Raw genomic sequence first — 15,371 nt, 5'->3', positions numbered from 1 at the left:
ATGTTTTCTTGAAAGTTGCTTTTCAAAATCGCCTAAAATAAAAAGTTTTCCTCTTGAAAGCTTTCAGTTTTATTTTGACATTGTGTACATTAAAGTTATCTCCAAGGGGCTGTAACCCTACTGGTATATTCTAGTGCTGTAAGAGAATGTACATGCAGTGTATGAAAGGGAAAGGGGCCTTCATATCCATCAAAGGCAAAAATTTAAAATTTAAAAAACAGTGGGCTCCAATGTAAAAGTTGGGAGAAGTCTTCTTAGAAACAAATGTAAGAGAAAAATTGAATAAATAGGCTTGTGTCTGTTAAAAGATTCAATAAAAGATCATATGCTGGTTTATTAAAAAAATACAGTTAACTTTTTATGCAAAACTTGAGCTATACATTCGACAATGTACATGCTGACAAAAATTTGGCCTATTATTAATGAAATATTGCTAAAGAATTCTGTGGACGTGCAACGATAAACTGTCATTCACGATAAACTGTCATTCACGATTTACATGTACAACCATCCACTTGTCATGCTTAATTGCCGTGTGTGTCTAGTTAACAGGTTGTTAACCCAAAAATTGTCTTTGTATTTTTTCAAAAATTTAAACTGTTACAACCATTAACATTTGACCTTTAGCTTTCCATGTACACAGTTTTGGACATTCATTGAATTTAATAACTTTTGAATTTCATCATATTCTGTCAAAACATCAAAAGAAATCATATCTATTAAATACGGTTGTACATGGACTATTGTCTATGCAAACCAGGAAAATGTCGAAATATTTAATAACGATAAAAATGTTTTTACCTCTTTTATTAAACATTAAAAACATATTAATATTGCAGAGATAGAAATAGAAATGTAATTACAAGCGACCAGGCTCATAAATGACTCTGGAATTGAGTTTTTAAAAATTGAGAAACCGCTGAATGAATCTCCGGCCATTTTCATGGGAATAAATAAAGGTTTAAGCATCTTTGTGAATCAATCAGTCATAAAAACCTTGGGAGGAAAATATAAAACTACTGAAGTATTTTTCAAGTGCCCATTAACAATTAACGGAAGCTAATGATTATTATATACTTGAGCATTCTTTAGTAAGATTAAAAAATGTGTAATTATCTTCTTGGGCATAAAAGATTAGAGCATCTAGTATCCAAGAAGCATGAAAACATGTGACGGCTTTGCCTGGGAAAATTTCTGTTTGAAAGCTTCTTTTTGGCAGGTTTAGCAATTTAGAGTTTATGATCAGCGATGTTCATTTTGTAAAAGACGAGTGGCAATTAAATATCTTTCAGAAATTAACAGCTTGTTGGTTTCAGTTGTGTAAGTTTCGGTAACTTTTGCAATGTTGTGGAAAATGCAAATGAAATGTTCAATTAACATTTAGGAGGCACTATTGGTTATGGGTTAGGTATTATGAACAAAATTAAACAAATTTCATTCAACATGGTGTATAGGGAGACTTTTTTTAGTTTTCTTTATGCTATGTTTGAATGAAATTGTTCAGAATTGAAGAATTTGGTAAATTGTTTGCTGAAATCTTCTCCGTTTGGTAGTATCATGGCCCTCGGATTATCATATACATGTAATATTGTTTATCTGATGTGGAGCCATAGTTCAACCGTCTCTGTGGATAAAAGGACTACCCAACTGCAGCTTGTATCCCTCATGCCGGACTTCGTTCATCTAAAAAAGAAAAACAAACAGTTTCAATAAAATTAGAGCTTGGGCTAACATCTTGATTAAAAAAAGACCCATTAAAAAAAAAGTGATATTTCTTTGAGAAAATAATAACTAAGTTTTACCTTTATCAAATTACCTGGATCTAAAAAAAACATCTTTACCCCAGGGATTCTTTATAATGAGGATACGGTCTTGATAGTTTTTTTTGGTTTCTTATACTACCATAGTGACTCAAATATATGTTTACTATTTTAAGATTTTGTTCTGAAAACATTTCTATGAAACTGGTGTGGGACCTCTGGGTGTGTGACCCTCTCCTTACATTGAAGACTCATTCAGTAGGCCTTGGCTGTTGTCTGCTCTACGTTCAGGTTGTTGTCACTTTGACATATTCTCCATTTCAATTCTTAATTTTATTAGTAGAAGGCTACCATAAAAAGGAAGTCACGTTTTTGAACAAAATCTTTCATTTGAAAAGTTATGTCACCGGGATTAACTTGCGAAATAAATTGAGATTATATAATCAAACACAAACAGAATTGTGTATTCATAATGCACACAGACCTGTAATTGCATTTAATGCACAAGTACTCCTTTATGTATTTGATATGAAACATTCATTTTCTATACAATGCATGTATTTTAAAAAGGGGTTGTCAGTTTCATGCAATTATGGATGTTTTTCACAGTAATGAACAACTATAAGCAGTGTTTGTACTTCAAGGTCATCTTGCATGTGTTAATTAATTCTGGTCTGGTATCCCAAGATAAGGGCAAGGCCAAATCATCCATAGCTGAAAAAATCTTAAGTTCAATTTTGGTTCATTGATGGAACACAGGTACATGTATGTATCCTAGAAGTGCATCATAGATGAATTTTATCTTCTAAATACATGTATTAGTCTTGAATAATTTACCAATTAGAGGTACTAGTGCTATGTACTGTAAGATATACCAAGCTGCTTAGGACTCAAGGACCTGTTTAGATTTAATAACAGAGTGGGAGTGTTGAAGTACATGCATTTAGTTGTTTTTGGTAGATTAGCTCTTTGGAAATTATAAGCAATTTCTGGACGACCTTGCCAGTGATTGTCTTTTGTTATATTATTGAAGTACATATGTACCAGTATTATATAATATAAATAATAATTAATACTTCATAATGATTGGTTTGTTTTATGGAAGGTTTAGAGAATTTGGTAATGTTGGAAGATCGTATAAAGGGCGAAGGTTGAAATCTTTTCAATACTTATAGAAATTGTTTATACTCTAAATCAGCTCTTTTCTAAACTGAATTTGGTAATATTTTGTTTAAGGGAGAGTGAGTCACTCTGAGTAACATGTGTATTTGTATGGATCAAATATTGCAGGAAAGTTAACAAACTTAATACATACTTCTTATCATTGCCTTTTATTTAAGCAAACCTGAGTACCATTTCCTAAGAAGGGACATAACTCATTTGAAACTGAGAGTTTGGTAATTACCTTCTAGATTCTCATCAAATGTTTTGAAATAGAGGGAATTCTCTGAAAGGATTGATGATCTTGATTTTCAAAGGAGTAATGGAGCATAATTAAAAGAAAAGTCAAGTTCTTTGAGTATTTCAGTCTCCACCATGCAAACCCTTTTGATTGGGAAGAAACTTTCTTTTAAAAGGATTTTTGTGTACATTAGAATTTTACTATTGATGTCAGCTCTTAATCTCATGATCTTTTATAATCTTACTCAATTTCCTAGAGAGTGACATTTTTACAATATAATTTATTTACAGCACTTTCAATTCAAGATAAATAATACAATCAAATAGGTGTCAGCTTTTTAAACCTTCAAAGTAGGAGAATTAATTCCCTTTAGGACAAATTTTCTAGAGGAAAACTTTTTTTTAGAAATGTTGTTTTTTCATAATGTCCAATCTCACTTTTTAAATGATTAATCAATGTTTGATATTTGTTTTTGTGATTGAATGATTTTTCAAATTAATCCATTCATTAATGAGGATATTAGCTAAAACAACCTGTCAGGTGGAGACACCAGGCACTCTGTATTGTGAAAAGAAAACAATGCTTTGACAATCAATTGTCAATTAGAACAAGACAAACCACTAATTGCAATTAACTAAAAAATACAATGAATTAGGGAAATAACTAGAGATTTGACCTCCATGTCAGAATGAGCGCCACCTGATGGCAATGTCTGATCAGAGTAATCTTTAAAATGGCAACTTCAGTTTTATTAGTTGAATGGTGTTCTATAAATATTCTAAGATATAATCCTTGTAAAGAAGATTGGTGGGCTCAAGTTTTATCTCAATTTGTTGTAAATGTTGTGTAAATTAATTTTTTTAAGGTCCATTGAGGACTATTACCGGTATACTAAAAGTTAGTGTAATTAGTCCCAGGGTCCATTGATAAATCACTTTTGAATGGTTGTCAGCATGGATGGATTTTTCTGAAAGAAAAATATACATGTTCCAGGTTACAATAAATGAATAAAACATGGAATATTTCCATAATGAATTGAGATTGAAAATGTATACAAGCAGGAGGTGAAATCTAGTTTTGACTTGAAATTGCTGAGGGTAGGAGAATTTTGAAATATTAATATACATCTCTGTTCATTTATAATTAATACACCTCATGGAGTCCTCAAAATTATTTACTGTATTTCACAGTATGAATTCCATTCAAAATTTTAAATGTACAAAAACAAGTACTTCACACTTACATTCCATATTCAAACCATCTTGAAATCATTCCTTCACAAATTTCGGTACTATATAATGTGGATAAAATTCAATCTGCAAGAATGAGATATAGAATTAAAAACATGTCTTGGACAGCAGAAAATATCAAATTCAAGAGAAAATCAACAGTTATTACAGCTTCATGTTGCATTTAGAGGTTAAACTTAATATCAATAAGGATCAGATTTTAAATTTAACCTGACAAAGTCGTGTGTACTTGATGATGACCTTCAAAAATAGTTTAATTCAGGTAAAAATTTAGGTAAAAAATCTGGTTTAAAATCATTTAGATGCCATAAAACACTTTTCTAATGTAAATGAAGTAAACTCTCCAGTCATTTGAATAAAATCAAATTGATCAAGACTATATCCAGCTGTTTTGTATGACAGCAATGTATTATAGATTTACATAGGTATATGATTTATAATATTGAAGATATGATAAATGACTGGTTGATATCTACACAGAGGTGTTGATTTCACTTGTGAGATGCAGCAGAATGCAAGTGAAATTTGTAACCCTATGACATTTGCTCATGATAAACATGATTACCTTGATCCTTACAACATTGCTTACCCTGATCCTAACAAGATAGCAGGAGTTTATGTGTTGTTAGTCATAAGCACTCTTTGTAAGTGCTTGCAAGGAAAAGGTTGTTTATTCTTAAAAATGTCTGCTTAGATTCCTCAATTGATTTGAAAAAAACAACATATATGTCACCTTAAAAGACAACAACACTCAATGTTTTTACTGCATTGCAATAGTGTTATTGGTCAATAAGCTTCGCCAGCAAGAATGGCGTCTTCAGAACAAAAGATGTTGTTTAAAGGCGCAATACTATTGTAGCATGTGATTTGATTACTGAGAGGGGTACAAGACTTTACTGTAGCATGTGCCTTGATTATGGGAAGGGGGTATCATACTTCCATACCTTTAAACTGGCCCTCTGGTATCTTTTCTTCCTCTTTTAGAATGAAAAGTAAAATTTTAAACATTAGAAAAGCTGCTCATAACTTGAGTGGGTCCTCATGAGTGTTCTAGTGTCTTAAATGTACATTTCAGGGTCATCTTAAACATAATTATAGTTGCCGTCAATGTCATCTGCAAAAATTAAATTTTTTTGATAAATAACAATTCAAGTTATGGTACATAAACTTAGTACTAATTTCAGGGTCATCTAAAACATAGGTATTTTTTTTCAATGTCATCTGAAAATTGTAAAATTGTCAAATTTCGATGCATCATAAATGAAGTACATACAGTTACATTAAGTACTAATTTGAATAATATAGTATAAATTCTAAATTTTCATAGAAACACAGTTCACTAACGTAGGTTAATATATAGCTTTTTAACTGTATTTACATAAATATTTACATATTACTGTTAAAATGTAGATTTTGGTGATTGGTAACTAACATTTTGTACATTTTATTTCTTTTCAGAGGGTTTGGTTTTGTTACGTTTCAGAATCCTGACGATGTCGACAAGGTGCTAAAAGCATGCCCACATGAACTAGATAACAAAGTGGTATGGTATTTTCTACTTACTTTTTGCATGATTCGTTCAATCACAGACCCTTGACCATTCATTGTCCAGTTAATATGTTGTAATTGTCCTTTTTGCATGTTTCTTTCAATCACAGACCCTTGACCATTTTCCAGTTAATATGTTGTATTTGTTGTCTTTTGTACATGTTGGTGTATAACTTGCTGGAATAAGAATTTTCTTTATATCGGTACTTTCCCTAAGCCTGCAAAGCATCAAATTCAAAAAAATAAATTAATATTGGATGTTTTTATTGTTTAAATTCTAATCATGCACTTGTTTAAAAAATTTGAATATTATCAAACTAAATTTTGTGAAATTCATCTGTATTTTTTTTAATATACCATTCATTTTGTCTTGTCAATATTGAATTACTTTGGAATTTATTTACATGGGGAAGGGTCCTATTACCTGATTTTAATGACCTGTAAAATACATGTGCATTTAACTGTCAAATTTAAATTAATCACGGAAATTGTCAACAATTTCATTATATAAATATAAAACTGAATATTTAAATTTATTCAAAATTCTTTTTTGTTATGTTCAGAAACTGAAAACCTTAAATTTTACATCCTTTCCATGCAGATTTTCAAAGGCAACACAGTGGCGGATCCAGAACTTTTCCTAAGGGGGGGCCCGCTCCAGTCATGCTTCAATGATTCCCTATACAATGATTACAATCAACAAAATTTTCCCACGAAAGGGGGGGGCCCGGGCCCCCCTGGATCCGCCTATGCAACATATTTCTGGTATACTTAGTCTACACTTTAAAAAATAGTCATGGTCTAAAATTCTTCACAATTTTGAAAATTGCAACATTTTGTATATATATTTTATATCACTTGTTTAAATTATACCATGAAATAAAACTTGTGTCATAACTAACAGAAATGTACATCTAATTAGAGATTTATTAAAAAACGCACACACTAATTTATCAATCTAGTACAGACAGGACGTGCACCATGCAAAAAATGATTATATATTCTTGTATTTCATTAACAATATAACAAATCATAATAGGATCGTAACAAATTGAGTAAGGTAGAATCCATTAATTACATCATAATTTGAAATGGACAACTTATGTAAATGACTATTATTTAGCATACATTGTACTTGTGTTGTCTCCTTATGTCATATCACTATATCTATTATCATTATAATTAGATACAAGATTTAAGATAAACATAATGTTTGGTTAGGTTAACACCTAGCATGAGGGTATGAGGATTATTTTTGACAAATGATTGCGTTACATGTTTTGACCACAGGGCAGTTTTAGAACCCTTTGTGTAAAATTTGTCACCAATGTAGTAAAAATGCCTTAAAATTTGTCAAAAGTTCAAACAGTATGATTTACATTAATACACTTTTATTTAGATAAAATATTAGTGTTAGTTTTGATTAGACAATACTTTTAAAAGTTCAAAAGTTTTTTTTATGTATACGTGTAATTATAATAAAATTTGAAGTACTTAAGAGTTAAAAAACAGGACCCATTTTTTTTAATCAGAAGAAGAAATATCTGCTGTTGTCTGCTCAATGGTCGGGTTGTTGTCTCTTTGGCACATTCCCCATTTCCATTCTCAATTTTATGTAATTTTTGGTTAAGAAAAATTAAAACATTTTTGGTAAAATTTTTGGTTCATTTTGTGACATAGAGTTATCTCCCATTATGGCATGGTGTAAAATGTGTACTGGGCAAACACGAGTGGGGCAATTGAACATGATTCATTATGGTAATAAAGATGTTTCAATTCCCTGTCAAAAGTTGACAGATATACTTGTAATATTCATATTTTATTGAAGTCGGAAATGTCCTCAAAATAGTCAAATTATGTGTTTACAAAAAGTTAGTTCAAAAGTGTAAAGATGTGATATAGCAATAAAAAAGATTCTTTTGCATAATTATTACATTTTTATTACAAAATATTTTTATTTTTTCAAAACTGTTTGTATATAAATGGAAAAAAGTGATGTTTATGGGACCTTAAGATTAAAAAATTCAAGTGTTATTATTTTGGCAACAGAATTAAAATTTGCATGTTCAATGAAAAGCTTGCATTTTGTTTATACATTTTAGTTATGCATTGCCATAAGGGGGAAAAGTTTAAAAACCTATTTTTATTTTGTTATTGAAATTATTTTTTTTACAATTGATGATTACATCTTTTAACTGAACTATGAAAAAAACCAGGTCAATGCATTTAAAATAATATTTAGAAATTTAAGTTTCCCCATTCCAGTCTAAAAAGCGTAACGTTTATTTACACCAACGGAAGCCATATGGGTTAGATCAATTTCAGGTTTATACTGATTCCATTTTTGTTTACACTTTCCCAAAATTGCATTTCATGATAGCATTGCAGGTAAATTAATTGCTTTTAAACAATAGTCACAAGTTTGAAATTATTTCAACAAGATTACTCTCACTTATTGTACTTTTGTTTGCTGAACACTTACATGTTAAAATTACGGAGGTTTTATTCCAATTGATGAAAAATCCACTTTTTGTTAACATTTCTGATCCCTGTTTACCGGCTTTGTTTAGAAAGGCTTTTATACAACGTCTGCTAATGACAGTCACTATCTGATAGACCAAAATAGATTTTTATACAATTTTCCCAACTGTTACCGACAGAAAAGGATGCACGCCTTTATTTCGATCCACTCGGCTAATGTTTACTTATACATTTAAAAATTTGATGGGAAAAAGCAGTGTTATATCACATATGTTCCATTGTTAGCATATAACGATCCGTTTAAAAAGTTCAATACATTTTATAATGTCCAAACAATTCATCTTGTGTATAGAGTGACGTCGACTCTTCAAATCCTCAGAATTCACGATTTCTAATTGGTTCACAGTCAATTTTCACAGCCTGGTATCTATAAAGAAAGTAAATATTAAACTAAACAGTTATTTCAACTTGACTCACTTAGATATCTTTATACATACACAGACTTTGCAGAAGTGGGTTGCGCCGTAAAACTCAACATCCGCTTTCTTCGTGTTCGCTGAGCTTTCCGCAGACACCAACTTTTGGCTACAGTACACCAGAAAGTCCTCTGCAAGTGTGTAGTACATTCACAGTTTTGATCACCAAACGTGTAGGAAAGAATTTGACGTGTCCACTCTCAGCTGTCAAAGGACCATAAACTTGTTGATTGACAAAGACATATTGTTTCTACGATTTTATTGTTACTTATCTTGTTATATTTACCTTGGACTAACTATCCAGACATTACTATAATATTGTGTGTTTAGATTTCTCATCGAAAAACGAAAAAAAAATGGCCACAATGGATTCTAACAATCTCTGGTATCTTTATCCACAGGTTGATCCTAAAGTTGCATTCCCAAGAAAAGCACAGCCAAAGGTCAGTATACCAGTTTTTAACTTCAAAATATTTTGCATGTCTGTATCCAAATAATTTTTCTATTTTCAGAAATGTATTTTGTATAAGATACATGTATTTATTGCATACATGTATTCAATCCGGTTTTTAAAAAATTATTTAGAGTGCATTGAGTACTTGTACATATGTTTACATGATTTCAAGAAATATTATGAATACATGTACAACAAATATTGTTATGCCTAACATGTAAGGCTGTTCAATTATTGTCTACCTTTTTTTCAAATATGATGAGTAATTTCCCAATGTCATATGTTTGTTTTTATGGTATTGGATAGAAAACACCCATGTGAAAAGCAAAGTCTATGAAGGGGTGGGATTTTTAACATATCAGTCACCGGAGGACCCTAAATATTGTGCTCCCTTTTTCCAGTCTGAACCAGTTCTATTAAGTCAGGGCATACTGCTAGCACAGTTCTCTTTTATATCTGATGGGGTAAGCATGGTTAACATGTATATGTGTATGTATAGCCAAAAGAATTTTTTTAGCAAATTATAAGAGATTTTTTTGCACTTCTCTTTGGTGCACTTAAAAATCTGTTACATGGATTTGTGATACTAGAAAATATTTTTCTACTTTCTACAACAAAAAAGTAGAAAGATTTTGGACTGGATTAGACGTTTGTGCATTTTAAAACTAAATGTATTTCATCATCCACATCAATTTAAAGGTTTTACATTTAACAACTGAAAAGGAAATTGTGCATTATTTATTTATGAACTGACACTATTAATTTGTTTTCATCTAGTTGATGAAGCTTAAAGTTTCAAATTAATTCAAAACATTTCAGGTAATTCCATAAATGTTGATTTAAAATTAAAAAAAAAGTTAATTTAAAATTTAAAAAAATTTAAAATAATCCATTAACTTAATACAAGGTGCATCGATGCATAATTATTGTTAAATAAAGTAGGAAAACGTTTAAATTTTAATTCACCCTAATTATAAATTGTACATAAACTGCTCTTTTAAATTGCAGAAAAAATGAAAGATATTACGGATGAATAAATGCAGGGGCAGTGCAATTGTTTAAAATATACTAGATATATCCCTGAAGACATAGAAAAACACAACTCTGTATAGACTCAAATATCTTAAAAGTAGTACTGAACAATTTAAATATACCATTGACAAAGTGGTGTAGTACTTTGATCATTGGACCCTCCATGTTCAATTAAGCACATCTCAGAGACAGATTTTAAGATATCAATGAGGCACATATTACGTGTACATACAAAATAACAACCAATATTCTTACTGAAAAATAGTTAAAAATTAACCTTGTGGGAAAATAGTATATTCAAATTTTAAACTGTCCCTATATGTATAAATTTTACATGTAGAAAAAAATCTTAATTGTATCCTGGAGCTGAGAAGATAAAATGTAATATAAAAAGCAATATTTTTTGTATACAGTGTGTTTAGCTAGACACATCGTCCTTAATATAGTTAAATGATCTTGAAGTTACAAAAAAGCTTGCCTTAGGGATCAGACCAGTGCTTAGGGAATTATTATAAAAAGATAATATAATGAACACCGTCTTGTATATATTGCAAAATTGAAGTTCAAGTTAATTACAAAGACAGTTGATGCCAGATAACCATAAAATCTAATAGCAGTTTCTGACTAGAAAGTTTAACTAACATGTACACATTTTTCTTTAGGGGCCAGCTTAAGCACATCTCTGGGTGTGAGATTTTCTCGCTGTGTTGAAGACCCAATAATTGCCTTCGAATGTTTTCTGCCCTTTGGTTGGGTTGTTGTCTCTTTGACACATTCCCCATTTCCATTCTCAGTTTTATTATTATCGCTTCAGAAAACCCAGTATTCACCCCAAGTTTGTTAAAACATTAATTTAAACGAATATGACATTTTTCAAGCCATTACTGAGTATTATTACAAATTACGCATTAATTATGGAATCTTCATATTGAATAATTGGAGAATGATTCTGTATCAGATTAAAACTGAAGCCCTTGTGAAATGGATATCAATAAATATGCAGCTCCATATCGGCAGTGTCAATTTCATATTGATAATTGGAAAATTGTTTTTTATTACTATTATACAGGTTTCGTAAATTCAATTCTTTTAAAACTGAGTGATATAATTCAGATAAAATTGGACTTTCCAGGAAAAATGCTGATACAGGAATATTTGGGTTAAAGTTATGTAATTGAATTTGAAATCTAAATTTTTGTGATTAGTAACATTATAATGTAAGGGCAGGTACAGTATGTCATCTGGTTGACAGTTTAATGTGGAAACTTTATGAAGAAAGCTTTTACAAAATATGATCTAAGCTATGCAAAAAAGGGGGGAGTGGACAAGAAATTGCAGAATTTTTTTGAAAATTTTCTGTGAAAAAACCAAGAATCTAATTGTTGATATTTTGTCTGTGAAAACCAAACTATTCAATGAAAAGTTCTTGTCGTAGTCAGGGGACTTTGTGTATCTTTGACAATAAAAGAATACTATAAGAGAAAAATGTTAAGCTGATTAGCGTATTACAGCCTCCAGTTTGTTTTACTTGTAATCAGTATTGACCGTCATTGATGTAACTTTGTCGTGCAAGTCTTAAATACAAGATAAGTATGTTTTTTTATTGCCGCCAGGAAATCGATTGATGGCCCTAAGAAAACTGTTCTGATACAGTAAGTCTAAATACCACCGTGAATTTTTCCCATTGAATGATTTCGCAATAGGATCGAAAAGAAAATCATTTAAACATTTCCCTTATTTTCAATTTAGGATTTACTTTAAAATTGAGTTTCCTAACGGCAGAATCCTGAGCTATTGTCCTCACTGGTCTATAAAATCTTATCTTCTTTTTTTGCATTAAGACGCCTCTGTCTTCATCAGTCGGCTTTATAGAGCGCCATCCAGTTACGTTAAAGATCCGATAGAAATTCCATCATCCCAGTTCATCAAAGTGAGAGAAAAAATCATTTGAAAACGATAAATTGACTTAAATGTGAGTTTGTTGGCGATGTTTAATCAACTAGAATATATAAATGTTGTAAAAAGGTTTCTTTCTAACTAAAGCTTTGAATGTTTACGGGAAAAATCAATCAGAAAATGTTTTCGAAAACTTGACTGCAGGACAAAAAAATAACATTTATTAGTTCAACATCAAGTCTAAATGTGTTCTCTCTTGTTTTCTTTGTTTTTTAACGTGCTGCGAATAGTCATTGACATTTAAAATGTCTTCTGTGAAATTTGTTTCATGTTTATATGCAGTGGAACAGAACTGCAGAGTCACTGTGCATCAAAAGATGAATGCAGTGAATTTATAGACTGGTTTTAGAAGTTCAAATTTTCTTCAAAGAATGAAATGTTCAACTGATTAAATTTCAAAGTTAGGGAAGTCACACTTGAGCATCAGTTAATAAAGAGTTTGAGGACCTTCAGGATGCACACTTATTTGAACCCTTCTGTTTTACACAATGAGAATGAAAGATTGAGGTATCTCATGAACTATATTTTATTTTTTGACCATAATCTTTTTGGGTTTCTAAAAATGCAAACAAATCATTTGCTGCTGTTTGTCAACTTTTAAATTGAATTTTTCCTCCTGGAAAAACTTAACAATGCGATTCTTACTTCATTGTCTCAATACAAATAGGTACTGCCGGTATTGAAGATGATGGTGGTTTTTTTAAAGAATTTGTAGAGATATATAATTACTTCATTCTAAATTCTTAGCCCCATAACCCTAGCATTCCTATAATTTGGTCACTTGCTAACAAATCTATTCAAATAGAATGAGGACATGAAAGATCGTGGAATTCAAACATTAATTTCTCATTCTGCGAAGAATAGACAAGTTATTGTTCCAATAACAGTTGTATTCAAATCTTTAATTCATGATTTGATTCAATTCATTTCGTTCTGTGTGAAAGAAAATTTGATTAACATTTTTTATCGATGGATTTAGTTCTCTATAGAAAAAAACATATTTTATATGTAAATGAATCTGAATAAAGACATTGTGTTCTGAAGTTCCGGGCAGATGTGTCCGTGTGTCCGAGACTACAACGCTCGTAAATGAAATAGACAAAGGCTTAGGGCTCGCCAAATGATCACAATAGTTGGAAGGTCAAATATATTTTTAAATCAGCAACACAATTCATCTATAGGACGGAAGGCTTTGAAAGGTCTGCATATGACCATCAGGCTTAAAAAATCAATGTTGGATGGTTATGCATTGTAGCCATTAATAGAATGTTGTTCTTCAACTAACATAAAAATGTTGTGTGGTTTCTCTGTATGAATGAATTGGACTTTCAATTAAATCGACCCTGCCTTTATAAAAGATCAATAATTTTGCTAAGTCGTTTTCGTTGTATATTTCATTTCTTGTTTTCCGACTTACACAGGCTGAAAATTCCTTCCGTTCTAAGCACATCACTGCAGAAAATATGTTTGTCCCAGGGATTATACTGGGATGTTATGATAAGAATTAATCTTATGAGATGAATATATTGAAAGCTTTTGTTTAAATGTCTAAGTGTACCTACATGGTATATTGTAGGTAAATTAATATCCGCACATTTATCATACATTTGTCATACCAGATATGGATTTCATTACAAAAACAAACATCGTTTATTACTCTAGTCATATCGATTTCAAATTTCACGTAAAATTAGCAATTATAATTTCAATATTGTTTGAAATAAGATGTATTTTCCAATATTTGTAACAAATTTCAATTATTTGTCACAATTGGATTTATATGAATAGCAATGTTGAAAAATTGATAAATGTTTCAAAGAGCCATATATAGATCATTAGTATAATAATTTTGAGATGTTGGCATTTTTTTCTGACACTTGGGGTAGATAGTACAGAATTGCCAAATACCTTCTTGATGACAAACCATTTCAAATTTTCCCTACCTGAGACTTTAGAATGATTTCTGGAGAGTCTTCAGTTTAACGATTTTCAGTATATAGAAGACATTTCATTGAATAATGACTAAGGGTACAGGACAAAAAGAGACATGGTTTTCATGGTATGATCCAGGATTTGAAAAAATAGAGCTTATAATTTTTCATTGATAACTTTCAAATTAAATCCATGAAATACCAAAAAGCAATGGAAAAACATGTTTACCGGAAAGGGGGTTTATTTTTATGGAGAATTTTCCTGGTTGCTCAAACTGAACCTGTCTTTAAGGTTTATTTAATATTATTTCATTTTACAAGGATCCATTATAATCAACGAACATTTTCTGTATTTATTCTTAATGGTGAAATTCACAACAAATTTTTCAATATGCATGCAGTTCCTCATGATGACATCTTTATGTTAGAAAATCAAAGTAGAAACCGTTAATTCTTATGCATTTGTTGCACTCTTTTGGATTAGTATGTAATTTGTTGCACTCTTTTGGATTAGTATGTATCTATGTTCATAGTTCATTAAATATTTTCCTTGTAGTAAACCGTCTACTTAACTACCTTTATACTAAGGTACTAAAAAAAATCAACCTCTCAGCATCTGTTTAAAATTTGAAATGCAAAGCAAGTTTTATCCCCCTCCCTGTATCTAGCATTTGTCTCAAACCTCTGCTTGAAAGAACTAGTATTAAGTGATGCAATAAATCTATTCATAGCCATTGGACTTTTGGATGTGACACTAATAGTGCAGTAAGCCCAGGATAAAAGAAGGATTTTATTCTATAGAACATATTGATGGCATTAATTAGCAGCATAGCAGTACAAGATCTTTTAGTTTTATTTGAAAACAGTTGGCTCGGTATTTAATCAGTTTTACTTACAGCAGTACCTATTCCTAGCCTTTCTGACAGTTAGGAATTGACTGAAAGGAAGGATTAAATCTTGCTGATGAATCGAAAAAGATTAAAAGAAAGATTATATTGATTGTAGAATAAGGTGAATAAGGTTCAAAAAGAGATATAGTATAATACTACAACAGACGGAATAATAATTACAGATGTTTTAT

The 15,371-nt window shown here is 30.7% G+C and overlaps 1 protein-coding gene and 1 long non-coding RNA gene across 7 annotated transcripts in view; one reads left to right on the top strand and one right to left on the bottom strand.

Moving 5' to 3' along the window:
- Window positions 1-15,371, top strand: part of LOC139529053 (RNA-binding protein Musashi homolog 2-like) — a 105,539-nt gene that overhangs the window by 2,766 nt on the left and 87,402 nt on the right. For all 4 annotated transcript variants that reach the window (XM_071325298.1, XM_071325299.1, XM_071325297.1 and 1 more), the window contains exons 4-5: window positions 5,871-5,955; window positions 9,319-9,360. In XM_071325298.1, the coding sequence (XP_071181399.1) occupies window positions 5,871-5,955; window positions 9,319-9,360 (127 nt within the window). The remainder of the gene's footprint in view (window positions 1-5,870; window positions 5,956-9,318; window positions 9,361-15,371) is intronic.
- Window positions 4,378-8,852, bottom strand: LOC139529055 (uncharacterized). Of its 3 annotated transcripts, none has more exons than XR_011665739.1 (4): window positions 8,443-8,852; window positions 5,976-6,178; window positions 5,357-5,526; window positions 4,378-4,478 (listed from the first exon to the last, which is right to left on the bottom strand). It is a non-coding gene; the product is annotated as an uncharacterized lncRNA (long non-coding RNA). The 3 variants fall into 3 exon arrangements; XR_011665741.1 differs by having other exon boundaries at window positions 4,435-4,478; window positions 5,357-5,389; XR_011665740.1 differs by lacking the exon at window positions 4,378-4,478 and having other exon boundaries at window positions 5,158-5,389.

Source organism: Mytilus edulis, chromosome 6 (assembly GCF_963676685.1).
Source record: "Mytilus edulis chromosome 6, xbMytEdul2.2, whole genome shotgun sequence".
Classification (NCBI taxonomy): domain Eukaryota; kingdom Metazoa; phylum Mollusca; class Bivalvia; order Mytilida; family Mytilidae; genus Mytilus; species Mytilus edulis.
Note: the sequence above shows the minus strand (reverse complement) of the source record. Positions and strands in the feature narration are given on the sequence as shown.